The sequence below is a fragment of the Wyeomyia smithii genome, chromosome 3, assembly GCF_029784165.1.
Source record: "Wyeomyia smithii strain HCP4-BCI-WySm-NY-G18 chromosome 3, ASM2978416v1, whole genome shotgun sequence".
NCBI classification, from domain to species: domain Eukaryota; kingdom Metazoa; phylum Arthropoda; class Insecta; order Diptera; family Culicidae; genus Wyeomyia; species Wyeomyia smithii.
In genome coordinates, this window is record NC_073696.1 from 234,065,603 (window position 1) to 234,091,518 (window position 25,916).

Here is a 25,916-nt window from a genome sequence, read left to right on the forward strand (position 1 = left end):
AAGAACTAATCGACAAAAAAACACCCGTACGATAACTCGTGTATTGTTATTTTGCGAATCAAGCAGAGCTGAACAATTTGGGTCTAATCGAGACGAAAGCAAAACAACGAATGAACACTATTCCCATGTGATGGATTTGATAATTACGATTCGACAGGTAAACAGCCCGTGATGGTCTCCAGTACACACTGGACCAGAAATGGAATCTAGCGGAACGAAATTAATAGCGCTCTCAGGGTTTGACCAATCGGTTTCCGATCTTCTACAAAGTTTCTTGGTGTAGTTAGGGCTTCATTTTGCATGTTAGAATTAGTTCGGAATTTAGCCGCAAAGGTGGCGTTGCGATGCTAACTTCTTTCCCTTACACGCTAGAGCTTTGCGGTATTCGACAAAGTTGTAGATCTTTAAATTCCATGAAACTTTACAGAATATACAAATTCAGAGTTTCAGAGATCTACGAGTTTTTATAAATTTTGTCTGAATTTCACGTTTTATTGTGAAAGTTTTATGAGTTCACTCTGATTAATTTCTTACAAATTTTTTCTCGATAGAAACCGAATAATTACGTCGTTTTTTTTCGAGTACAGAAGTTTTTGAAGTACTTAACTGAAAATATTACACAAAATTTGAAAAAAATACATAATTTTGTTTTTTCGGGGCCTGACAAGCATTATCGCTTTCACCTCCTCTGGATCCTTATGTGGGTCTTTCTTATTAATAACGTGACCACCAAGAAAGACGCGTCAGAACTTTATGCAGACTTTCACGATGACCTTCAATGGTCACACTCGACATCAGGATATACATCATACCAACTAAGTCTACTACGATTAGATTTGTGGTTTTTAAATCAACGCCATTTTCATCATTTGAAGAAAACAGGCCTCTAACTCACAAATTTTGATCAATATCGACAATAACGAGAACGAAATCTCTGAATAACTAGCTGTCTTACGAATATATATGTTGTATGAAATAAATCTCTTGAAGCATTAACCATCAAGCATTATTTCACTTTCCCGGCTTTGAAGTACCACACATCAATAATATAAATTACCATTCAACATGAAAAAATCTTTGAAAAAAGATCAATTGAAAAAAAAATCAACCAAAATTGCAGCCATTCAGGCGCCAAAAAATCTCCCGCAAAACGTGTGCAAACTGCCTAAAATAGGTTCGGGGTGATTGAATTAGTGTATCTCGACTAGGGACGGATATAGTTATGTTTCTATGTATTTCACTTTACACATATCGAGTATTACGTCTCAATACACAGGAGGCTCAAAATGCTGCCTGTCCTATCTTCAGTTCATTTTGGCAGGAAACGCTTTTATTTAGTCTTTGCGCATACAAGCTTTATGATATTTTAAGCGAATCATTTTTTAACGAGTTGGCGCTGTCTATCAGAAGAATAAAAGTTCAAGTATTTTTGTCAGTCAAATATTTGTTTCACGCTAAAAAGGATTTGAACTTATATGAAAATGGTGATTGTCTTTAGTAGAGGCCAAGAGATTCAAACGCAAATAGGAGTACAAATATTTAATACTTTCGTTCGAATTTCATTTGGAAGAAAAAAAAAACAGGATGTATTTACAATATTTTTACGCAGAAATGCTTTAGCTTTTCTATATTGGATTTATCTAATAATAATGAAACAAACGCTTCCATACCCCATCAGTTAGTATGTCATCACCTTGACTTTATGTTTATCCATCCAACCCTAATGCAAAATGCGATGTCATCTCAACTGAGAAAGCTTTGGTAATATACGATTTACAGTAATCTGGGTGTTCATATATTTTGTAAACTGGTCAAGAAGACTTGGTAATTTCTACAAATATATGCCAATCGCACTGTTTTTTCCATACTTACCAATAACTGTTCATTAGTTGAACCCACCTCGTCATAACACCGGATTGATTAATTTACGCCATTCTAATGAAAAAGAAATATTATTTTCATCCACGTCATAGATATTCAAGGTTTTATACGTACGCTTCAATCAATGACGCCCGCAAACTGTTCGTTACTCCGGTAGGTTGTGCTTCGTTTAGCTTGAAAACACTTTCTACGACCGACAATTCGGTCGACGTTGTACTCATCCCACAGAATGCACACCAATCGTTTACGACTACACCCGCTGCCAGCACCTCTGAGCCACGATTAACAGTTCCAGCCTAAAATAAAACAAATTCGACAGCATTTCAAAAAATCTTACTTTAGGGATCACTCAATTCTTACCACCAGTGGAATCTGTAAAAGCGACGCTAATTCATCCAACTCTGTTGTAGGCGTCTTGGGATGAATAAGGCCGCCCTGATTGCTGAGAACTGAATATGCCCCTACCAGGACGTTATTTGCTATTGTCTGCCGGTAAACTTCTACCCCAAGTACGTCTCCTATTATTTCCTCCGTTTCCCGGTCAATATCTGGATGCACTAGGGCAACGTAATCGTTGCAGGCTATCACATTGCCCAGCGCCGACAGTCGCTCTTCGACACGTTGAATTTTCACGGTATCCGGGAGAGAATTTCGTAAATGCTGCAACTCGACATCTGTTGTGCTACCGGGAACGATGAGACCATTCTTGTTGGCCACAGTCAACCGACCAATAATTCTGCATCCGGCAATACTGGCGTGCACCACTGGAATGGTCTCTGCAAGCTCGGATTCAAATGTGCTGAAAGGCGGAGCAAAGCAATGCAATCGTAAACAATCAGAATGCGCGTAAAACATCGCAATCGTGAGGCACATGTGAATAATTAACCTAACCTGAGCAGAAAGAACGTTTATATATCGTTTAATGTTTAGTTGTTCTTTAGCTTAATTATTTTCTAAAACGTATTCATGATAGGTTAACTTTATGTTTACACACGTGACACACGAATTTCACAATGTTATATACGATATAATTCCTTACCTGTAGAAAGCTTCCGATCCACCGATAGCAACTAAACAATACGAATTGGTGAGCTTACTGAACACTCCTATATCGTCATTGTTCTCGAATTGTACACGCAGAGCCATGATTTATAAGCGTATAGTTAACGTTTAATTTGTCACAGAATTTCAGAAAACTTGGAAAATATTAAGAAACAAAAAGATGTGCACGCCGAATGTGTCAGCTATCAACCACAGTTAACAGAGCAGCCAGCAGCACGTTTGACGTTTGGTATGTATTCGATGTTTTGCTAGCTGGCGTGTTGGTGAAAAAATCATGCTGTCTGGTAGTTCACGATGAACTCGATTAACATCAAATTCGGAGTAAATAGTGATCTGGGCGTAACCAGCGATTTGCAAACACATGAAGATTTTACCACAACCAATATGAAAAAATGCAGGTATATAATTTTCGAGGAATCACCCTTCCAATGGTGACACGACTGGAAATATTCTGATTGGTGGCACACGTTCTGCCCCTCTACGCTACGCCAGTGTTCAGTATAAAATCACATACATAATACCATTCGAGTAGTTCATTTTGTACAAACTTTTTTGGCAGATTTCTTCCTGAGTTTTACGTATGTCTTATGTATGTGGTGGATAATTTTTTGATTTTTTGATTTTTAGTAGATAAATAGTTGGTGTCACAATGCATTCGGCCTTTGAAAAGTTTATCACTGAATGTGCATAAAAAACATTTGGGACAAAAAACATATTGTAAAGAATTTAAAGAAATCTTTTAGTGATATTTTTTTAAGTACAAATCAGAGACAATTTTTTTCATCTTTAAAAATTATTTCTGTATTCAGGAATCAACACTCATTCACAGCTACTTTTGAGCAATTTAATAAACGTATGGGAAACTATTTCAATAGCCCATTTTTTTCTTACTTTTCAAGCTGACAATTTTAGTTAAACATTGAAAGTTGTTTAAACTTGGAGAAATAAAAAACCAAAAAGGAAAAATAAAAAAAAAGACTTTTTTCGAGTTATTAGCACAGTGTATGTTGTTTTGGAAGTCATTGACGTCGGCTGCGCATACTTGCGCACTTTCAAAATAAACCCCCTTAAACATTGCCTGAAAATAATACAAAATCTTACAAAAAATCAGAAACAAAAATAACTAGAGCTAAAATTCTGGTTGCAAAAAATGTATTTTTATAATATTCCCATTTCTTCAAAACATCATTTTTTGTAAGAATTGTAACAAAAAAAAAGTAAAATAACTGATTATAAGGGGGTCATTAATTTGGAGCTCAATAACTTTTTTTCCTTAACAGATAGAATTTTTATTTCTTCGACAATAAATCTTCAAACAACTAGATGTTTCATATTTTATAAAAAATAATTTGTAATTCGAAAAGAAAATGATTTATTCGAGATCTTTACACATCCCCTTTTAATCTCAAATATTACATTGCAGCAAAAAAAAAAAAAACTCAGAGAATAATGAAGCTTTTGTGAAGACACCATTATCAGAAAACTAATAGTTTCTTCGTAAAAACAAATGTCCGCCTTTTTTGGAATCCGTTTTACTGTGTGACGTAAGCAGAGTTGTCAAAAGGGTGGGAATTTATTACGAGCTTTTCATTAGAGCGGTCGCCCTTCTGGCGTGTAAATAGCTGCATCGCACAAAATGACACTTTTACAGTATTGGTGCAAAGTTTCTACGAAATTAACAATAAGGACTACAGGAAATATTAAAATTGGTACATTTTTATGATATTGATCTTTTTAAAAAATTCTCTTACCTTTTTATTGGAAACGCATATTGTGTCTATCAAACATTTAACCCTTTAACGGGCCGAGTTTAAAAAAATGTTATCAAATTTTATTGTTTATTTCTGATCCCTGAAAATAGTTCATAATTATCAAGCAGAAAAAAAAACAAAAGTTGTTGGTGGCAATATAGTTGCCACTGCCTTATGAAGGATTAACTGCATGTTATTGAACTACAATTACTTGGATTAAGAGCACTTTCCGAAAGAAATGACAGCCTTTGGAAAAAGAACGCATCTGACCGGAGATTAAAAGTTATGGGTTCGAGTCCCACCTGCTGAGCTTTATTTTTCGATGTTTCTGCTATCATATCTTTTAGTGAATTTGATTTTCTATCTTCATCGCTACATTTACTCCTTATAACCAAAATTATATCTTTTGAACTTTTACAAAACTTTACTCAGTTCTCCAAATTTAACGTAATGTGCATTTAATACAGTTTACTTTAAGTAAATTTAACCTTTCTTGTTATTTTGAAACTTGTTTTATCAAATTTGATTGAGTTTTTACTGAGTTAAAGGATTTTTTCGAAAATATGTGAAATTGCACCGGGTATGCAAGGGTTAATTTTGACAGGTACATGAATTCAGCAAAAGTTGTATTTAAGGATAAGGACACGTAAACATTAGCTAGTATTGTAAGATCAGTATCTTTTGATCAGTATTATTTATCACAAATTTTCAGGTGATCAACTTCACCCCACTAGTCAATTTCACCCCATTCTGGAGTACCACAAATGATCAAAATAATGGTCGCAGTGGTGCTAATCTTACGGAAAAAATGGTTGCGTACAGATTTTCAAAGCCTGTGCTGTGATGTTTTGCTTACTCGATAATGTTAATTACAACTTACCGAGCAACACTGAATTCAAATAAATTTTGAACAAAGTAGATTCTACACTGTGTTTATCAACCTATGCATTGTGAGAAAATTGTCTAAATTTTATATAAAAAAGTTGCAAATGACATTTCATTGGTGTAGGATTCATTTATGCATATATATTTTTGAGCTGAAATTTGAATTTCTTAAGGGGTAATATCCTCCAAAAAAATTTTTTTCTTGTCTTTTTTTATTGGTCTTAATCATGCTAAAACTATCCTAGAATCAAAATCTACATCGCCCAAGTACTGATCTAAACTCAAAATTCGTTTGAATCAATTTTTACCGAACTCCAAAATAACATGTTGCGTTTGTTTTGGTGATGCTCGTTTTTTTTTTTAATTTCGAGGCTTTGTAAACTAGTAGAAGGAACCTATGACCGATGTCGTGTTCGTGTGAATTCGAAGTATAGAGGTCGCTGCATGAAGTTTCGACCGTTACAGCGTCTCTACAGTAGAGATGGTCGGGTTTGGCTTGTTTCAAACCCGTACCCGACCTGAACCCGGGAATTTTTTTTCGATCAAACCCGACCCGAACCCGAGATTTTTTTTTCGATCACACCCGAACCCGACCCGAACCCGAAAATTTTATTTTTGTGAAACCTGAACCCGACCCGAACCCGAGATTTTTTTTGGGGAGGTCGATTTTTTGTACCGATTCGAGGTTGCCCTGAAGCTTTGAGCCTCGAATGGTATTGAAATGTTAGTGATTTTTACAGTTGCATGAAATTAGACATCATTATCTTATAAAAATGCTCATTTGATATAGTCGGGTTTCGGGTTTACAGACCTAAACCCGACATTTTCAAACCCGAACCCGACCCGAACCCGACAATTTTTTTTTCACCAAACCCGAACCCGACCCGTACCCGACACCTTCAAAAATTTTCAAACCCGAACCCGACACATTCGAAAATTTTCAAACCCGAACCCGACGGGTACGAGTCGGGTTCGGGTTTCGGGTTTTCAAACCCGAACCATCTCTACTCTAGAGCACGTGTTTACTTTCAATTTTCCTTTGTTTAGTCGATCAGCCGTTCTCGTTGTGTACGTTCTTTGTTTGAGTTTTGTCTATCCTTTTTAACTGTGAGTTATATTCAAAAGTACTTAAATATGAGTGACAAGCTTGAGTTTGGCGTGGGTTCGGATGCCAACCGCGTCAAAGTCGCTGAGCATCGCAAGTCTGATATCGCGAAAGAGGGTAGGCGCAGCCTTACATCAGATAAAAGAAGGAAGAAGAGGAAAATAAAGCCCAGGAAGAACAACTTTACGGCGCAGGGATAGCTGACTCAAGGTAAAATAAGCCCCAAGGCTTTATTATTGCGATTGTTAACACTTATAGCACTTTGAAACTTTAAACGCGTTTTTCTCAAAACCATGTTTTCAAAGTAAAGTACACACGATTTTAGCGATTAGTTACCAATAACAAAAGTTATAATCTATTAGGATCGATTTTTTTGTCGAAAATGAATTTTTTTTCCTAACCGTTGCCATTTTGCGAAGAAAAGTTCTAAAAATAAAATCATGTGTACTTGACTAGCGATACTTATGTAGATAACGAAAAAAAATTTGTTTTGGTTATAGGTGGAGTTGGGCACGACTTCTACTGCTTGTCGCGGAAGAACTTTAAAAAAAGCGGCTTACGGCAATCGCTGCACAGCCGCCATTTTGTAAAAAAAGTAGCAATAATAATTTTTTTATTCTCCAAGAGTTGCCTAATCCAACAATATATACCTTACATCTCAAATATCCTTAAAAAAAATCACGAAAAAAGCCTTTATTTTTTTGAGCATTTAGTGGACATTACCCCTTAAAGGTAACCAAATTACGCTTATCTAGATATTGTGATATAATAAATTTAAAAAAGATTGAAAAAGTAAACATTTTGGGCAACTTTACAAGTTCTATTTGCTTTCGACCGGAATCACAATAAATAGTTTCCACTTTTAGCTAAATATCACAAAAATACGATAGGAAAATAGATTCAATTATTATCGATAAGTGTTTTAACTACTTCGATGGCAAATGTTTCTGCTCGCTGAGATATCAAACGTACGAATATATTTTGCATTCTGTTTTATTGTTTGTACTTTGTACGCATTTTTCGGTTTTTTGTATTACCTCAAAACATTACTTCTTAGTTTAAAACGCGAACTTTTATACGGGTTTCGAAAACTGATAACCTCTGAACTTTTTGCACACCTAACGAGAAAATCGATAAATCTAAACGGGATAGAGTAAGAGCTCAAACTCCACGCCGCGACTGAATGATCCGCGTGGATTGTGTGTGCCGCAGGGGTTGCCGGTGACCGTTTGGTCCGAAACCGTTGCTGTTGCCATTCCGCGGAAAATGCTTTTCCGACCGTATCCGACGCAACACGTGATCCCTCGACTCGTCATGCCGAATAACGGTGGTCGGCAGGTCCCACTCGACGTCTTCGTTGGAGCAACACGACCGGAAGAGGTGCCGAAATCCGGCCCGAAATTTGCGATTCATAAACGCGTACAAAATGGGATTGATGCACGAGTTGGCCGCTCCGAGCCACTGCGCTACCGGTAGGATGCCGAAGATGAATGTTTGTACTGTGGCAAATTGGTAAAATGATTAGTGAGATGTCATTATATTAGAACGCCAGTGTTTCTCACCTGAATCGTCGTATATCAAGTCTCCGGCGAATTTAACGAAGCAGAATATTGTGTACAGCGGTAACCATGACAGTGTGAACGTTATGATAACCACGAAAACCATTTTGATAACCTAAAAAATATTGAGAGAAGAGTTTGTTTTTTATCAACACTTGATGATCTTCATTATTAAAACGCCTGCTCTGCTGCTGCTTTTCACATGCCATTGATGGGGACGCATTGTTTACTACATGAAAAGCACACACCGACACCAACCTTCACTTTGCTCTGGTTAAAGACCTCGTTTTTCCTGCTGATTATCAGATCCCGTGGGAGCTTCCGGTAGGCAACATTCTTCCAAATGATAACATAGCATATTGATATCACTAGCAGGGGACCGAGATAGCACAGAATTAGGTTGGCGAACAGAAAGTACCAACTTTCGGATGCCGGTGAAGGCCACAGTTCGGTGCAAATCTGAAAAACAACAATAGGAAACAGTCGTGTCCGTATGAGAAAAAATATAAACGCCAAATATAAACGGACTGTAGCAAATATTTACTGGAAAAATATTCAATCATGTCATTTGCGCTGTCGTCTGCGTAAAAATGGGGAAAAAATGTTGCACTAAAATGTGGAGTTTACATGCTGGCTATTGATTTGATCCACGCACATGATTGGGCATGCTCGTTTTGTTCGTACGCTAATGTCTACGTAGTGTAGTGGAAAGTACGACGACTGACTGAGTGGAAAGAAAAATCAAATCAAAATTCAAATCGTTCTGTTTTACATACATGATAAGACAGCCATATAAAGGCATCGGCACCCTCTAACAGTGGGCCAAGCTCAGCCGCCAGTTGAACACTTTAAGACATTTGAACCGCTTGTTTTGTTTATTTAAATAAAAGTTTTTTTTACCACAAAAATCCTTAAAAATAAGCTATGACAAAAATGACAGAATTGAAAATATGGAAAATTTAATTTCTAGCCTAGCCCACTGTGCATTTACAGCTCATTGCTAAGTAAATATTTGAAAGACTTGAGCTTGAAAATTTCTTATCAGATATCTAAGATTGCTGAATCCACCAAATCAACTATAGATTCCCGGAAAGAATCAGTTCATTTGAGGAGGTACGCTAGAAGCGCTTCATTAGGCAGAAAAGTTTATCGGCTGACTTTTTAAAACAAACGCTCTAGCCGTTAAAATGTTTTTATTTTCCAAAGAGGGGGTGGTTTTTGGGGTTGCAACAAAATAGGAGTAGACATCAATACCTACCAAGAAATGCGGTAATATTGGCACAGCACTGCATACTTTATAACAGTTCGTATATATAAAAGTTAGGTTAACTTATTATTAACATAGCTCTGTCAAAAAATTATGGAACTTCCTTCAAAAGTGACTCGATAAAAAAATTACTACAATAAGCTAATATTTTTTTAAGTTTGTTGAAATAAATATGAAAGTAAATATTTATACGCTTAAAATGGAATGAAACACGATAAGGTATTTTGCATACATTATTAGGCACAGAGTGCGTATACTGACCCTCATTCGTTATTTTGTGTAATTTCCTGAAGGCTTTTTGCTACCTACGGAACAGGCAGACGATAGATATATACAGCTTTTGAATTATTCATCCAATCTAATTGCTGTCAGTAACAAAATTGTGTAATATTTAAATTTAAATTTTTATTTTGTAGAGAGTCACAAAGGAACTTAGGAAAAAGGCGTAAATTTATCAGAGTAAAGATTGTAGAAAAAATTCAAATCTAGCTGCAAACAAAAAAAAAAAAAAGAAAATAATTGAATGTGAATGTGAAATTGTGTGTAAATGAGATTACCTTCAGGAACTTTTAAAGGCATTCAAAAGTTCCTTGAAAATATATAAAAATTCTTTCTGCTTCAATACGAAATGACAACCAAAATGTTGAGTACAAAAAAGCCCAGCTTTAAAAAGAGAACAAAATAGTATGGCTGATTATAAAATAATGATATAAGAACTATGCGACACTAAAAACCCTTGAAAAAAAAAATCCGGAAGCCTCGTGCCCCGAGCAATCAAATCACGTTCCCTGCTAAAGTGTAATTGAGGGGAAAATAACAATAAGTTAATTATTTGATTCTGACTTGACGAAGGCGAGGAAAACGTTTTAGCAGGAACATAATTGTGTGTCCTTCCAAGCCATTATCATACACTGAGCATACCTCTCATACCGTCGCACCATCGGACCTGGCCCAAATCTTTATCAATGGAACGTGTCAGAAAAATGCCACCCCCTATTTGGCCCGAAAGTTCGTGGGGGATCAAAAATTTATTCATTCGGAGGAGAACGTCAGGAGAGCTTTACTGCTACCATTCACTAAGCGTAAGAAGAAAAAGCAAAACAGGACTTACCTGTGCCAGACTGCCGGGTATTCCGATCGGTTTCAGCGTGAACACAAACAGCCACGGAAGATTTATGCCCAGTGCGAATGTCCAGATAATTGAAACGATCACTCGGTACTGCCTGCGTGTGCGTGCGGTGAAGGAGGAAACGGGGAAAATGTACACAAGTAAGTAATCAGCAGCGGTGAGTTATTTTTCGGCCCAGGTCTACTGGGGGGCAAGCCAGCCGACCCACGCTAGATTATCTCACCTGGTGGTAATGGTTCCCGAGATAGGAAACGAAATGGCCACGCAGCGCTCGATTGAGATGGCCATCAGCGTGTTGACCGAAGCGGAAACCGAGACGCCCTGCAGATAGGAAACGGTTTTGCAGAAAAACACGCCGAGGATCCAGGCTGGGGAAGGCAATGATGAAAATTATGATAAGACTATAATGGTATTTTTAGAGAGAATGGTTTTTATGTGCCACCAGTAGAACATTAGCTTATTTTTTTTGTACTGTGAATGAATTTCATCCGAATTCCAATTAAAACCTTTAATGTTAACAAAGCTTTTAAATGTGGCAGTTTGATTGGTTTGTGCCTAGAGAATAATTATCGGCACGCACGTACAAATTCAATCGGCAAATTATTTTTGTTAGAAAGAGCATCAAATCACTGAACCACGCAGCGTGAAAGGCTACGGGGGTTCACCACAAGGGTTCGTTTATCGACTAAACGTGGCGTGCAGGAAACCTATCATGACTGGTGGAGACAAGTGCTGAGTAACAACAGCACGAGAATTACTTTCCTTCTACTGTTTAGTCCTAAACCGTTCCGCAGTCACGATTAGCACGCTCAAAAAAGATACAGAGCTGGATTGCTATTTCAGACATTTCCTGCGTAGCATGATACCTAAAGGAGTACCATGGAACGGGGTAAATTTGATCAATTTTTATAACAATTTCCAATTAACTAGCTTCATGTACATTATTCCCGAAATAATATATTTTTAAAACAACTACTGGTATGTGCTCCAGTAAACCTCTATGGCTATTGGTGAAATTTCTATTGTCTACTTCATGAAACAAATTCGATAATTCTATAAGGTACTATGAGGTAAATTGAGGTGAAATTGATCACCATTGAAATCCATACATTCTTTTGACAATGTGCCTTTTTTTCGATATGCCAAAGATAAATGATGATTTCTGTACTGAAAAATATCATATACAGCTAGTTTGGAAACGAAAATAACGATATTTCAGGTTAAAATTTGTTATTTTTGTTCACGAGCTGCTGGTGGCTAAATTTGCTCTGATTTGATCATCGTTAGGCCGATTTCAATTTAGTTTGTTGCAAAAGCTCAAAAACTAGCTCTGAAATTAAAATCTTTGTGGTTTCCTGCTAATTCATCAGTATTTCTTTAATGGTATAGAATGATCATTGTTGAAAATTACATTTTTTTGAGCTTTTTCCAAACTTTACTCACTTCTCCAAATTTAACGTAATTAACCCTCAACTAAAATTACTTTAAGTAAATTCAATACTTTTTTTGTTATTTGAAAACTTGTTTAATCAAATTTGATTGAGTTTTGACTGAGTTAGAAGAATTTTTCGAAAATATGAAAAATTGCACCGGGCATGCAAGGGTTAACTTTGACAAGTATGTGAATTATGCAAAAGTTACTTTTAAGAACACGTTAACATTGCCTAGTGTTGTAAGAGTAATATCTTTTGATTAGTTTTTTTATCATAAATTTTCAGGTGATCAATTTCCCCCCACTGATCAATTTCACCCCATTCCACGGTATTCGTTTTTGAGCAAGAACTGTAAGTAGGTACCTACTTTTGTACTGTCCTTGTCATTGTATTCTCAAAAATTTCTCAGTGGTTTCGTCGCGTGTTGTAGAAGTTGTTAAGTCAATGTTTAATTCTGTTTTAAACTATAATCCATGATAAAAATATACACCGTAAGATAAAAATAACTCAAAAATATAATAAAAAATAAAAATTTCACTTTTCAAAGCTGAATATTAGCTATAGAGGTTTCGTTTACGCGGGAGATACCAAATTTGTATGGAACCGCGTAAAAAAGACTAAATTAGATTGAAAAAATGACGCAGAAAACTGTTCCAAAACGGTTAAATATTGTTTGGATATGTTAGTGGTCAGTTTAAAGATCACCCAAAAATTGTGAATATTTTGTAAAAAACTGATATATGTTAATATCTCGTAACATTTTTGAGTTATTGAAGAAATCAACCCGCATAAAAAAACTGACCGTACATTGAACATACATACATTGAAAGTTATCTTGATAATTGACTTGAAGTAATAAAAAAAAATATTAAAATTTTCCAATTTTTAGTGTATATCTTTTCGGAAAGATACACTTATTATCTGCTACTCTGCCGCTCATAGCAAGTCCGTCCCATTTGCGTTTTGGTGCTGATGAGAAAACAAACTAGGTACTGCAAATCGATGGCGGTGCTATAGCTTGCGTTTGGAATGAATCCTGGTCAATTTATAAATGACCTTTCCTCGTGCTTCATTAAACAAGTTTTTTGTGAGAAGCATAACACAACATACCAACTGCGCCGCTCAAAATAAAATTAGATTTTGTTTTTACATTTTATACTACTGATAAATTCGAAATCAGTTTAGGTGTAGGTGTCAAACGAAATTCACGACGTATTTACTAAAGAATGCTTTAACTAACAATATAGTGACATACCTAAAGCGTTCACCGTCAACAAACAACAGCTGAAAGAAGCTACTGGTGGAAACTTTGTCTTGGAGAAAAAATTGTACTATCAGCTAGAGCCACACGATGTAGAACGCGTAAAATTCAATCAAACCTCCTATCGAATATCACTTGGTACATCCAATTCTAAACCTGAAGACCATAAGTTGTGGTAAATATCACATTTTTCATAATCATTATTGGCTGTGGGGTTAAATTGCGAAGATTTTTGCAATGGGACCGACTTGCGATCACTTTTGCTGTGGGACAAACCGACTTGCTATTTTTTTCATAGTTTCTCAGAACGAAGTATTCAAAAATATTTGTTTTATCGAAAGTAGATATAAAAAAGAAATTGATTCCATAAATAAACTCAAAATTGACAAAAAAGCAATTGAGACGGACTTCCCATGAGCGGCAGTACTATGCCCAATACGTCAATTAGTTGTGATTTGAAAGATCAATAAAAGCACAAAATAAAATTTTTAGCCCATGGGTACATCTGAGAAAAATTTCAGTACTTTCTCACCTGGATCACTATCTCGTCCTAGATCTTAGAAATGAGCTTCTTAAATTGGTTTATAGTGCTCACTTTATGCTCGCTCTGTTTGAAAATCATGTACGACCATACATAACAGTCCAGGAGATGTGGTCTTCCGGATCGAGCGGTTTATTTTTCGACGAATATGCTCCCTCACCACTTTGGTGGCTTCCGGCGTCCTCGCCGAACGCTGCGACTTACACAGCGATGAAAAGTTGTATTCGAACTTACTTAACACCCTGTACATAAACAACCACGAAAAAGTTTGTTTCTGTTGCATGACCAGTCCTCCAAAGCGAAAACCGTTTCTTCACCCAGCATCTATACTTCTTAATTACCTAAACCGTTACACCACCTCCTACACATCATGCTATAAACATTCTACCGGGACTGTGCAATAATTAGGTTTTATGTTCGTAATGATTGATAGAGCCAGTTCATTAAACAATCCGCGTGATTTGCCGATTCAGGGCATGTTAAAGAACAGAATCTATTAATAAACAGATCGCTGAAGACAGTCTGTCAACGGTTAATTTTTCGAGTTCGCTCTATAGACTTTTTAGTCAATGCACAGAAGATGGTCCTTATAAAGAGAAACGGCCAAAATTACCAAAATGCGAATTTGATATTCAGGAAGTTTCGAGCACATGATTTTATATTTTTTATTTTTTCATATATATTATATATTATCTATATATTCCAACATATTCAAAAAAAGTAGTTTTTGTGAATATGTTGGAATATATCAATCCTTACTAAAACTAGTATAGTATGTTTGCATGCAATTTAGAGCTTATTATATAAGTTCCCCAAAACTCTTCCATTATGGATTAGAACCCTACGGAGTTTGCTGCAAATATGTGGAATTTCCCTAAGTTTGATCCTCAAAACATCCTGATAGTGTGCCAGAGAGACAAATAGGGCTTTCAAGAATCTAAATTAAAAAAAAAATATCTGCAAGTTTTGAGTTTTTGAGGGACTTATCAACGAAATTCTTCGAATATCATATCGATTTGATCCAAAACACATTGATAAAACTTTGAGTTAGCAGGATTATTCGTTTGTATACACTGACGAGTTGTTTTTGTATAAATAACAAAAAAAAAAAAAGAAATCAGCTAAAAGTTTGGGACAAGATCTAAATAGCAATATTTGACAAAAAAGTTCTTTAACAAAGTTATTACATATGATAAAGCGCTTATTGAAAAATTATCGAAAATTGGGGTGATTCAAATTTTCGATGAAATCAAGTATCTAACCTTTTATTTTTGCATATAGAACGAAAGTTATTATACAATGTACCATCTAAAAAAAAACAAAAAACAAAATACCATCCGAAAAAAAAATTTCTATCTTTGAAAAAACCGATTTAGATCGAAAAATTTCGCTCTAACTTTTTCGTTTCAATTTTTACTCTGAAACTGTCTTTGATCGACGTGGTATCTGGGGTCGATTTAGGACTTATGTGCATCATCACGGTTACGGAAATATCTATATTGGGTGGTATTTGGTCACTTTAGACTGTTTCCCAGAAAACGGGAGTCGTCATTTTGGACCTCAAAAGGCATGCAAAGTTAATTTCTGGCCTCTGGGCGTTATTATGGTTCCGGAAATATTGATATTGGATGCTATTTGGTAATTTTCTGCTGTTTTCCAAACACCGGAAATCGCCATCTTGGAATTCAAAATGGTGTCTGTGGTCGATTCTTAGCTTCTGTGCATCATTTTGGTTCCGGATATTGGGTGGAAATCGCCCATTTTTGGCTGTTTTCCAGAAACCGAAAGTTACAATTTTATGATTCAAAATGGTGTCTTAGGTCGTTTTGTGGCTCCAAAGCATCATTACGATTCTGGAAATTTTCATGTTGGGTGGTTTTTGGTAAGTTTCGGCTATTTTTCAGAAACCGGAAGTCACCATCTTGGATTTCAGAAGGGCATTGGGAGACAGCTTTGGGCCTCTGAGTGTCATTCTGGTTCAGCTGTTCTGCTGTTTTCCAGAAACCGGAAGTTTTCATCTTGAATTAAAAAATTGCGTCTGAAGTCGGTTTTTGGCTCTTGTGCATCATTCCGATCATTTTAAGCTGTGTTCCGGAAAAACTGGTTGAGATATCTGTTCAAATTATCTAGGAGACCTCCCTCCTCCCTTACAGAGCTCGGTGAAATGCCAAACCACCATAGAAATTTATGTTCGATTTGTATAAGAGCCTTGTTTTAAAAAGAGGGACGGGTGTCGGACCACCAAAAAAATATGTTTTTGCTCCCAAAACCCCCATTTAAATTTGGATACATTTACTTGATTAGTTCTCGAGTTGTGAAGAAATATGTGTTTCATTTGTGTGGGAGCCCTCTCTTTCAGAAGAGGGAGGGTTGTTGAACCATCATGAACATTTTTCTTGCTCCCAAAAACCTTAACATGCCGAATTTAGTTGTATTTGCTTGATTGATTCAGAGTTACGCGAAATTTGTGGTTTATTTGTATGGGAGCCTCCTTTCTAGAAGAGGGAGGGTGTCGAACCACCATGGAAATATTTGTTGGCTTTAAAAGCTTCTACCATTGGCGTAACTAAGGAAAAATCCTAGGGGGGCGCTAATTATTAATGCAAAAACAGTATAGCAATTTTTTTTTACTTCGTGTATTTCTCGTGGGATCCGATTTTGGCACTGCAGCAGTAGCTGGAGGAAGTTGACAAAATAATTACGCTCTACTGTTCTCATTCTTTTTCATTCCTGCAAATATTTGATTCGTGGTGATATGAACCGAAGCCCATAGTTGAAATCACTCACCTGAATCGGCGATTGCTTCAATTGCAATCAGGAGAACAACATTTCAAACGATTCGGAAAAAGGTCCGCTTTCGGATTTTGACAGCAGTTTGTTGATGAAATCAAAACGCGCGTCATTGAAGGCAGAGGAATAGATAAAGAGGTAGGGCAAAAAACAATGAATGCGTATCCAATGACGTCCTTTTTTTTGAATTGTTTCCTTGTTGAAGTAGATTCACAGCTATTTTGGTGTGGTCGATGAAAATATTTTTTCAGAAAGTCCCGTCCTCTAGTGCCAACTGAACAATTTTGAGAAGTAAAATTAGTAATGGTATGATCAACTCTAGGAAGGGCAACAGAAATCCTAGGGGAGGCTATAGCCACCCCGTAGTTACGCCAATGGCTGTTACATGCCATTTTGGTTCCATTTACCTGATTAGTTCTCGAGATCTGAAGAAGTTTGTGTTTCATTTGTATGGCATCCCTCTCTTCCAGAAGACGGAGAGGTATCGAATCACTTTGGACATATTAGTTACCCCTAAAATCATTCGTATTCCCAATTTGGTTGTATTTGCTCGATTGGTTCTCGAGCTGTACGAAATTTATATTTCATTTGTGTGGGACCAAGAGGGAGGGGTATAAAACCACCATTTAAATTTGGTTCCATTTACTTGATTAGTTCTCGAGATGTACAGAAAAATTGTGTTTCATTTGTATGGGACCCCTCCCTTCCAGAACAGGAAGGGGTCTCGAACTATCTTAGTAACCTTCCCCGGCCCCTAGAACTCCTATATACAAAATTTCACGCCAATCGGTGTAGTAGTTTCCGAGCCTATATGGATTAGACAGATAGACAGACAGATATTTAAGTTATTTTAATTTGAAAACATAACAAAAATTGTAATAATTTGATATATGTTGCATGTGAAAGCACACAGATTTATTGTTTTTGGTATTTTCTCTTAAATAGAAAATTAATTACCTTCAACATCCAAAAAGATCAAAATCGATCACCTGGTTCAAAAGTTATGAATTTTTGAAAATAAAATACATCGTATAAAGCCGTTTTTATGGCCATATGTTTGCCCTGAAAAGAACGACAAACGAATGAAAAAGGCATATTTTTATGAAAAACATTAACAATTTTAAGAAGAATTGAGATATTCACAATGTCAGCGTTGCAAATTGTTTCTATTAAAATACCCTAAAAATCGTTTAGAGACAGTCATAATGTGAAAATTAAAATAATAAAGTTAGAGCGGAAAATGTGTTTTATTTTAATCTAAATCGATTATTATCAAAGATTAAAAAAATTTCTATCCACAAAGCTGCTTAAAATCAACGGAGCAATAATATTATAGAACAATTTTTTTTCTATTTAAAAAGGTAAAAAAATTGATTTCTTTAAAAATTTGGGTCACCCTAGTTTTTGATAATTTTTAATAAGCGCTTTATCATAAGTAAAAACTTTGTAGAAAAAAAATCCGCTTTAAAACATTGCTATAGAGCTCTAAACCCAAATTACTCGCTAAGTTCGATTTCTAGACCATTGTGACCATGTGACCAGTGTACGTACAGAGTGCGGCAGGAAAAAATGCGAAAATGTATCACAAATTCCATTTACAACTACTTTAAGCAATAACAACAACCTATTGATTCTAAGAATAGTTGGCTTTCACCCAGTGAAGCACTTGGGTCTTTGAAATACGGTATCGTTTTTAACACTAGAATCAATCAGAACAGGCGGCATTTTCAAACCGTTGGACACCACCAATTCATACATCATTGAACCCGCCGGATGTTTGCTTTGGAACCTAAATATCGCTCTCCCCGGAATATCCGTTAATTTATTTCAGCTAAATGGACCGGTCTGTGCGGCCGTATAAGACACAATATCGATGATGAACAGTTTTTCGTTGGAGAACAGGATTATTATTATTCTTTTTTTAATAAAAAAGCAATTTCTTCGGAAGAGTCACTTGTAGCTCTTTTACCCGCTCCATAATGAAGTGGTGTTTTATTCTAGCTCTGGAATATGCATGAAGCTTTCTGTGATGTTCTTCGCATCGTTTTACAGAAATGTTGGCTTCCTTTGCAACGTATCGGGCTGCGAAGAATCTTTGTGTGAACCAATTAGAAGTGTACGTACAAACCGCAGACCTCCACTTTCCTGGCTCCGTTCCAAATGGCATCCTCTTAACCAGGAAACTTCCTTCGGTGTATTCTGGGCGAGCAGCAAACTTGTAATACCTTTTTCGGTGTTCATTTTCTCAAATTTGCAATAAATTCTTTTCAATGTTCTGATGCAGCATTTGAAGGTTAACGTAACCAAATAAACTGCAAGCAAACTAAAGGAATTAGTTACACAAAAAAATTCTCGACCTGATCGGGAATCGAACCCAATATCACAACTGTATGGGAGAGCTAGCTGATCGACACGGCTAACCACAGACCCACAGGGACCTCTCTAAAATCAACTACAAAACCGACAATTTGACACCAAAAAAATAATTGTAGCTGTAAATTTTAATTTGTCACGATTGTGCATTGTTGACATTTTGATTAATAGTGAAGTGTAGACAGACGTTTCTGTCATGTTCGATATTTTCGACACTTTTGAAAGGAATATCATTTTTAAATATACTTATCAGTTAAGATATTTCAAACTTTCTAAATATTCGTAATAGACATTCTTAACATTTTTAACGATATCACAAATATTTTTTACATGTTTCACTTTTTTGATTTTTTGACACATAAACAGTTGTTGAAAACTCCAACATATTTTAGAATTTTGGCATTTATGACAGTTTTGATGTTTTTGACATTTTTAACTTCTTCAAATTTTTTTACCGTACTAAAATTTTCAAATCTTTTACTTTAAAGAAATTTTAAATTCTTTCAAAACTTTTGGCATCATTGACGTTATTGACATTTCATAAAGTTTAGTTTTTTTCTATTTTGCCGAGTTTCGATTTCCACAGGTCTTGTTTCCGAGTCTTGTGCATTTGAAAATTCGGCCATTTCTGGCTCCTATACCCTTTCACCTCAGAGGTAGAGATATTCTGGGTTTTTATTTATTTAAATCCGACTATTGCTATGGCTCATATTTTGTTCAAGCATATAATCATGCTTTCTCGTGTTTTGATCGAATAAAGCACTAGAATAATAAAATACTCTTTAGAAATAGTATTATTTGTACATGTAATGGTGAAAGATTTGAAAAACACAACCGTCTCAAGTATGCTAGTTTATTTTATTCGGTGGAAATCCATGATTCAAAAAATCAAGTTTCTCATATGAAATCAAAAGAGAAATCGAATGTTGGTTGCTCGAGGAATAAACGAATCAATGGTTTGCTTGTCAATCATGTTTGTAAAAGGAATTGCGCCATGATTTGCGTATCTTAGTTATCTATTTATCTTATTAAAGTTAACAAGCATGCACTCTCAACTCGTTTGTTTCCCATTCCTGCGTATTACTTTTTGAAAACGAAAACGTTCAAAAACATCCTTTGTTCAAAGACTGCTCATCAAAAAGCGGATCTTTCTATTTGCATGGCTTTTCTCTCGCTGCCAGCCAGAGTGCTTGTTGTTATGATGAACGATAAAAAAATAAATGTAGCTTCGGGAATGGCATGCTAACAATTGGCCTATAAATCCTGCCCGGGAGAGAGTGTGTGAAGAACCATCCTGACTGACGGCGCTCGTGGGTGAAGTGGGCTGCCTGTGAAGAATTGATCGATCCCCATCGGATAACAAAACAAGCAATGCCTTCAATTCAAGGATGTACCAATATGTGATTTTTACTGCTTCCGCTTGAGGCGGCTCCCGTGAAGTGACGAACCTAAGCAAACATTTCTTGGCTGACGAATGGATGTAGTTTCGCACTTCTTGTGGACTGAAAGGACTGACTAGGTCGCGTTCTCTATGGACCTTCGTCTGTCGAACTTAATTGGATGAAATTTGTTCTGACTGTGATTGGTATTGAATTTAATTTTTAATTTGATTGGGCCAATATATATATAATTCACACTGTACTTACCCGGATATAGGTTGCCTATCAGGGTGAACGGGAGACAGATAAAATTGACTAATAAATCAGCGTACGCCAGATTGACGATGAAACGATTCGTAGGAGAGCGCATCATGGTACTTTTCTTCACCACAATCACCACCGAGATGTTTCCCAGCAGCCCGACGATGAAAATCAGCGAGTAAGCAACACTGAAAATGAAGTTGTTTATTAAAAAAAAAAGTCTTGAAGTGCCAGAAAAAATTGAATTGGGTTGAATTACGTAGATTTAGCACTTTGATTGAAATTTAATAGATATTTGAGCATCTAATTTCATCGGCATTCAGTAATTTTCCGTTAATTTACAAGTAACCCCAAATTGTTGTTGGCTAGAACAAATATACAAACCTCAGCAGTATTGTTCCTAGCATCCCATACCGCAGCTGATAGGCCGGATCGAAGGCCAGCATCGGGTAGTCCTTCCGGTTCGTGTCAAGCTCCAGTTCGTCCGGCTGGAAAGCGCTGCTAAGATTGACGACGGGCAACGGCCCCATCGAATCGGGGAATGCCGGTTCCGTCTCATAGTGCACAACAAAGCAGGTCCAATTGTGGCTCGAGCTGATGTCGGTCGTACAATTAATTGAATTGGATTCCATTGAATGGGAACTTGCTGAAGCAGGGGCTGACAGCCCGAGCGGTCGCGTAGTTCTGACTAACACAGGATGACTCACGGTAATTTAGCACGTTTCACGTCTGATTGAGGCTTTTTGGCTGCTCATGCTGAGACTTGTACCCTCCTTGATAAGCTAGACAGTTAATCAGCTGGAATCAAATTGGGAGATTGTTAAATTTTTCGAGTAATCTTATCGTTGATTGAGCAGGATGAGCTTGTTTTAAGATATGGGTTATGAACCTCTATGAATATTTATATTTTTTAGTTTTTGTATGAAAGTTTCAATCGTTTCTTGTTTGCTCTCGGTTTCTTAGAAACTTCAATGAATAAAGAACATACAATATAAAATAAGAAGAAAAGGAACGATTCATAGTAATTTTCTCGGTGCATATCGATGTGAAGGTAAAGAAAAAAGTATGACTCTATCAGCTTGAAAAGTCCGTTTTCTGGAAAACAAAAACATTTTTAATTTGGAATTCTACAGCTTGGTTTTCGTTCAACCATTACAACACTTGCAAATTCCACACGAAAAAAGTTTTCCTCTGATGTCCCATCCGAATACAAATAAAAATATCCAGAGTAAAATCACAAGAAGGTTGTATGCAAAGCCACGACCGCAAGGTTGAAGTAGAATACTTTTACAAGAAAGATAACCCGGCTGCTTGCGTGTCAGTTGGCAGTATTGTAATTTCTTTTTGTCTGATATTTTGAATGAAGTTCATTAAATATTCTTAAATTTTGTGCAAATGAGACGTTGAAGTGCTGCCGAATTGTAATATGCACATTTAATACGACATCATTAAACGGGAACGGAACAAAGGCTACGGTTATGCAGAACGCGAATGCCGGCGCGATGCGATTCGCCTTACCGTGGTGAAATGTACAGCTCTTTTTAAGGCGAAGTAGAGCTATACATTTCAACAGATTTCGTCTTGCCGGATCGCATCGCGCCATTATTTGCGTTCTGCATGACCGTAGCCAAACACTAAGCGACGCAAACACGTAATAATAATCAGAGTATGCATGTAGATGAAGATAATTAACTTTGGATTATAGCGCAAAACGAGAAAATATTAACTCTCCAAATAATCATTTGTGTTCGTCAAATTTCAGTTGTTCAATTTAATATCCGATGAAATGTTTGTTTATTATCTGATGAAGCTCTTATATAGGCCAAATGATGCATTCCCAATTTACTAGGTCCAAAACTCTGCCGACCGTGCTTGAGGAAGCGCGGTATAACGGCCAATCAGAGGTCGAATTTTGTGTTTTGACAAGGCTTAAGAGTTTTCAATAGTACAATAGTTCGAATGATAAAATTGCAATTTCATGCATTTGGTAGGAATCTTAGAAGATTTTCCAATCGATTGCTGCAAAAACGAAGGAAATCCATCGAAAACTAACCGATTTATTGGCATTTGAAATTTTTCTCACTTTTTTCAGTTTTAGATTTTCATTTCACATCCCTATGTAGCCGAACTTCCTGAGAGAAGTATTCTAATTCAAAATTAAATCTTCATTAATTCATTTGTTGTCCTTATAAGGACAATTGTTCAATTTATCATAGGATGTAGTGTTTATCTTACATCTCTGTGTTACCTTGATAGTGAGGACTAAGGCGCACGGTCAACACAGTGAGAAAGGTGTTTTCACATTGAAAACTAGACACGGCTTGTTGGCAAATGCATCTACCGCTAATACCACCGCTATCATACGAAAGCGCGTCGTTTCATGTGGGGAATATCAACAACGAAAAATGACGCGCGTCTAAGCATAACCCGAACTGTTTCGCCGTGCTGCTCCCATTTACCTTTACATCGGCCTCAGGGAAGTACCGGCTGCATCTGCATTTACCGCTGAGGCTGTCACTATACTGCTTTTGGTACCGAAAGCTATTAACTCTTCAAATAAGTGTTTTATTTGTTCTTAAAAGAACAATTGTTCAATTCAAAATCGGATTTACGCAATCGCATCTCTGTAATATTACCGACAATAATATTCTTCTGAACAAAATGATACAACTTTCCCATTAGGCCTCTGCCATAATAGACGCGAAAAGCGACGCGAATCGATTCGCTCGGCTGAAGGTTAATGCTCAGCCATCAGTAGAGCTCTACATTAACCTACGGCCGAGCGTATCGGTTCGCGCCGCTTTTCGCGTCTACTATGGCAGAGGCCTTAGAGAAAGTTGCTGGCTGATGTATTCACTTCATGCAAGCCTGCTGCTGATGCTTCCCGCTACCACGCTGAAACAGCATTTTAGTGAAGGGAGTGTCGTTGCATCAGCTGACCCTGCTACTATCGATGCTGATATACCCGCTGCAACAGCTACGCTATGCATAGCCATGCCACAGTTGTGGCCGCTATACGCTGGCCCAACTGCTGAGCAACTGCAACGCTATTCGCAGCCATGCCACAATTGTGGCCGCTATCCGCTATCGATGGTACCCACCGCTCGCTCCCGCTGCTGCTGTCGTCGCTGTTCAGAACTATTATGAGCGGCTTCGACTAAAACAGGCTCTCATATAGGGATGAAAATAGGAATGAATTATTTTACGTACGTGGTGGAATGATATAACTTGAAAAATATGTGTGACTTCATTCCGGCTCAGAGCGATCATTTGATAAGCTCCACCTCTTTTTTCAGTTTCTAAAGTTTTTCCTCAGTTTCGTAGCACGGATGCACAAAAATGATTTCTTGTCGAGCCGAACCGATAGCACTCTCATTGAAGCAACAAAATAACATGTTTTGTGTCGTGTTGTGCAGCTTGGTTGAAGAAAATGTTCCCGTCCCCGTGTCGCATGTAAGCAGATTATTGCGTTCAGTAGACAGTAGATAGTGTATCCAGCGAATAAACACCGATGGTGCTCTCACACACGCAACGGTTTTAACCCGTATCTTATTGCGGTTTGTAACATCAAGCGATTTCGTTTGCTCGCTGTTGCGTGTTGCATCATGTTGCAACTTAGCAGCTGGGAGACGACGAAATTCTGTTTATGCTGATTGATTGAATCGACTACAAATTAGCTCTGCATAGTCGAACTAACTGCTTTTGTGAATGCGTACTAACAGGGCAGTTAATTATTCAATGTGGGTTATGCTGATCGCAGCCTTTGCGCTGCCCCTACAGTGGGGGGTTTACTAAATAAAGTGAAAGTAAAAATTAGACAACTACAACAGAATTTGATTGCATCCCGCACAGAATGTCTGATTGTGTTGATGCCAGAAAATTATTAACCTTCAATTATTTTTTTATTTGCCTTGAAAAAAGCATGTTGCGGTTCAAAATCGGTTGCTAATTACAACCTTTGAGCTGCCCTAACATTGGGGAAATTAAGATACACGGACAACATGCACTGTGGAAGCTATTTCACATTCAGTAGATTAGACGGGTGCGACAAAATTGAATTGCTAGGATGCAACACAGAATGCTTGCTTGCGTTGACAGAAATTATTAACTTTCAATGACTTGTTTATTTGCCTTAAAAAAGGCATTTTGATTTCCGAAATTGGATTTCCTGATGGCAATCATCATGCTGCCCCAACACGGGGGGAATAATGGCTGTCTGGCGACACACGCTGAGAAAAACCGCGTTGCTCCTGAGACGTGGTGACCAACCACAGGGCTAGTGCTGCTGCTAAGGAAGGACAACTGCTGTTGTCGCTGTCTAGAACTATTATGAGCGGCTCCGGCTGAAGCAGGGTCTTATATAGGCCAAATAGCATGTTTTCAATTGCAAGGTATATGATCCTGTCGACCGTGCTTGAGAAGCAAGCATATAACGACCAATCAGAGGTCGAATTTTTCGTTTTGACAAGGCTTGACTATTTTCAATAGTACAATAGTGTGAATAATAAAATTACAATTACCTTATTTTGGGAAGAATTTTAGAAGATTTTCCAATCTATTGCTGCAAGAACGAAGGAAATCCATCGAATACTAACCGATTTATTAGCATTTGAAATTGGACATATTTTTCACTTTTTTCGGTTTTAGATTTTCATTTCACATCCCTATGTAGTCAAACTTCCTGAGAGAAATATTCTACTTCAAAAAATAACAGGAGGGGTTTTGCGCAAAGCCACGACCGCAAGGTTGAAGTAGAATACTTTTACAAGAACGATAACCCGGCTGCTTGCGTGTCAGTCATTTTTTCTAGCAAATAAACGTTGACTAATCAGATCAATCGAATATTGCGCTTCAACAAAGATTGACCATTTTCAATAAAATAGTAAGTTGCTTGTCATGGTTGGGGCTTGACAATTTTTAAATTTTGAGATAAAAGTTTTTCGGATGTCGTGCTCATGACTGAAGGAAAAGGTAATTCAGTACGTTCTGAGACACGGAAATTAAGTAAAATTTATAACTTTTACAAATTTAAAAATGTGCAATAACTCATTAGAAAATATCAACTCTTCAATCAAGTTTTTATTTCATCCTGAAAAGGACAATTTGTTGTTCATTTTAGTATCGGATAAGATGCCGATCACATCTTTGCGTTATCACTGACAGGGCGAATAAAGTATTTCTGGTGATAAAGTAGACAATGCTGATTTAACACTCAAAACTAGACGGCTCACGTGTTGTC

General features: G+C 36.9%; 2 protein-coding genes across 4 annotated transcripts in view; both read right to left on the reverse strand.

The window, feature by feature from the left end:
- Window positions 1–1,767: 1,767 nt before the first annotated feature.
- On the reverse strand, window positions 1,768–3,162 carry LOC129729627 (eukaryotic translation initiation factor 6). Its single transcript, XM_055688344.1, has 4 exons — window positions 2,921–3,162; window positions 2,242–2,680; window positions 1,996–2,177; window positions 1,768–1,935 (listed from the first exon to the last, which is right to left on the reverse strand). The coding sequence occupies exons 1-4, from the start codon at window positions 3,025–3,027 to the stop codon at window positions 1,926–1,928; spliced, it is 738 nt and encodes a 245-aa protein (XP_055544319.1). The 5' UTR covers window positions 3,028–3,162; the 3' UTR covers window positions 1,768–1,925.
- A 4,330-nt stretch (window positions 3,163–7,492) lies between these two features.
- Window positions 7,493–25,916, reverse strand: part of LOC129726793 (neuropeptide SIFamide receptor-like) — a 74,169-nt gene continuing 55,745 nt past the window's right edge. For all 3 annotated transcript variants that reach the window (XM_055683892.1, XM_055683890.1, XM_055683889.1), the window contains 7 exons: window positions 21,062–21,475; window positions 20,684–20,865; window positions 10,863–11,007; window positions 10,622–10,733; window positions 8,502–8,702; window positions 8,247–8,358; window positions 7,493–8,183 (listed from right to left, as the gene is read on the reverse strand). In XM_055683892.1, coding sequence (XP_055539867.1) covers window positions 7,846–8,183; window positions 8,247–8,358; window positions 8,502–8,702; window positions 10,622–10,733; window positions 10,863–11,007; window positions 20,684–20,865; window positions 21,062–21,309 — 1,338 coding nt within the window. In that variant the 5' untranslated portion in view covers window positions 21,310–21,475 and the 3' untranslated portion in view covers window positions 7,493–7,845. The remainder of the gene's footprint in view (window positions 8,184–8,246; window positions 8,359–8,501; window positions 8,703–10,621; window positions 10,734–10,862; window positions 11,008–20,683; window positions 20,866–21,061; window positions 21,476–25,916) is intronic.

What these genes read in the sequence shown, in the direction of transcription:
- LOC129729627 (XM_055688344.1), bottom strand. Translation starts at nt 3,027, where the DNA reads ATGGCTCTGCGTGTACAATTCGAGAACAATGACGATATAGGAGTGTTC. An exon ending in GGATCGGAAGCTTTCTACAG is followed by an intron (nt 2,681 to 2,920) that starts GTAAGGAATTAT and finishes TCCGCCTTTCAG; the next exon opens with CACATTTGAATCCGAGCTTG. An exon ending in TTTTACAGATTCCACTGGTG is followed by an intron (nt 2,178 to 2,241) that starts GTAAGAATTGAG and finishes GTTTTATTTTAG; the next exon opens with GCTGGAACTGTTAATCGTGG.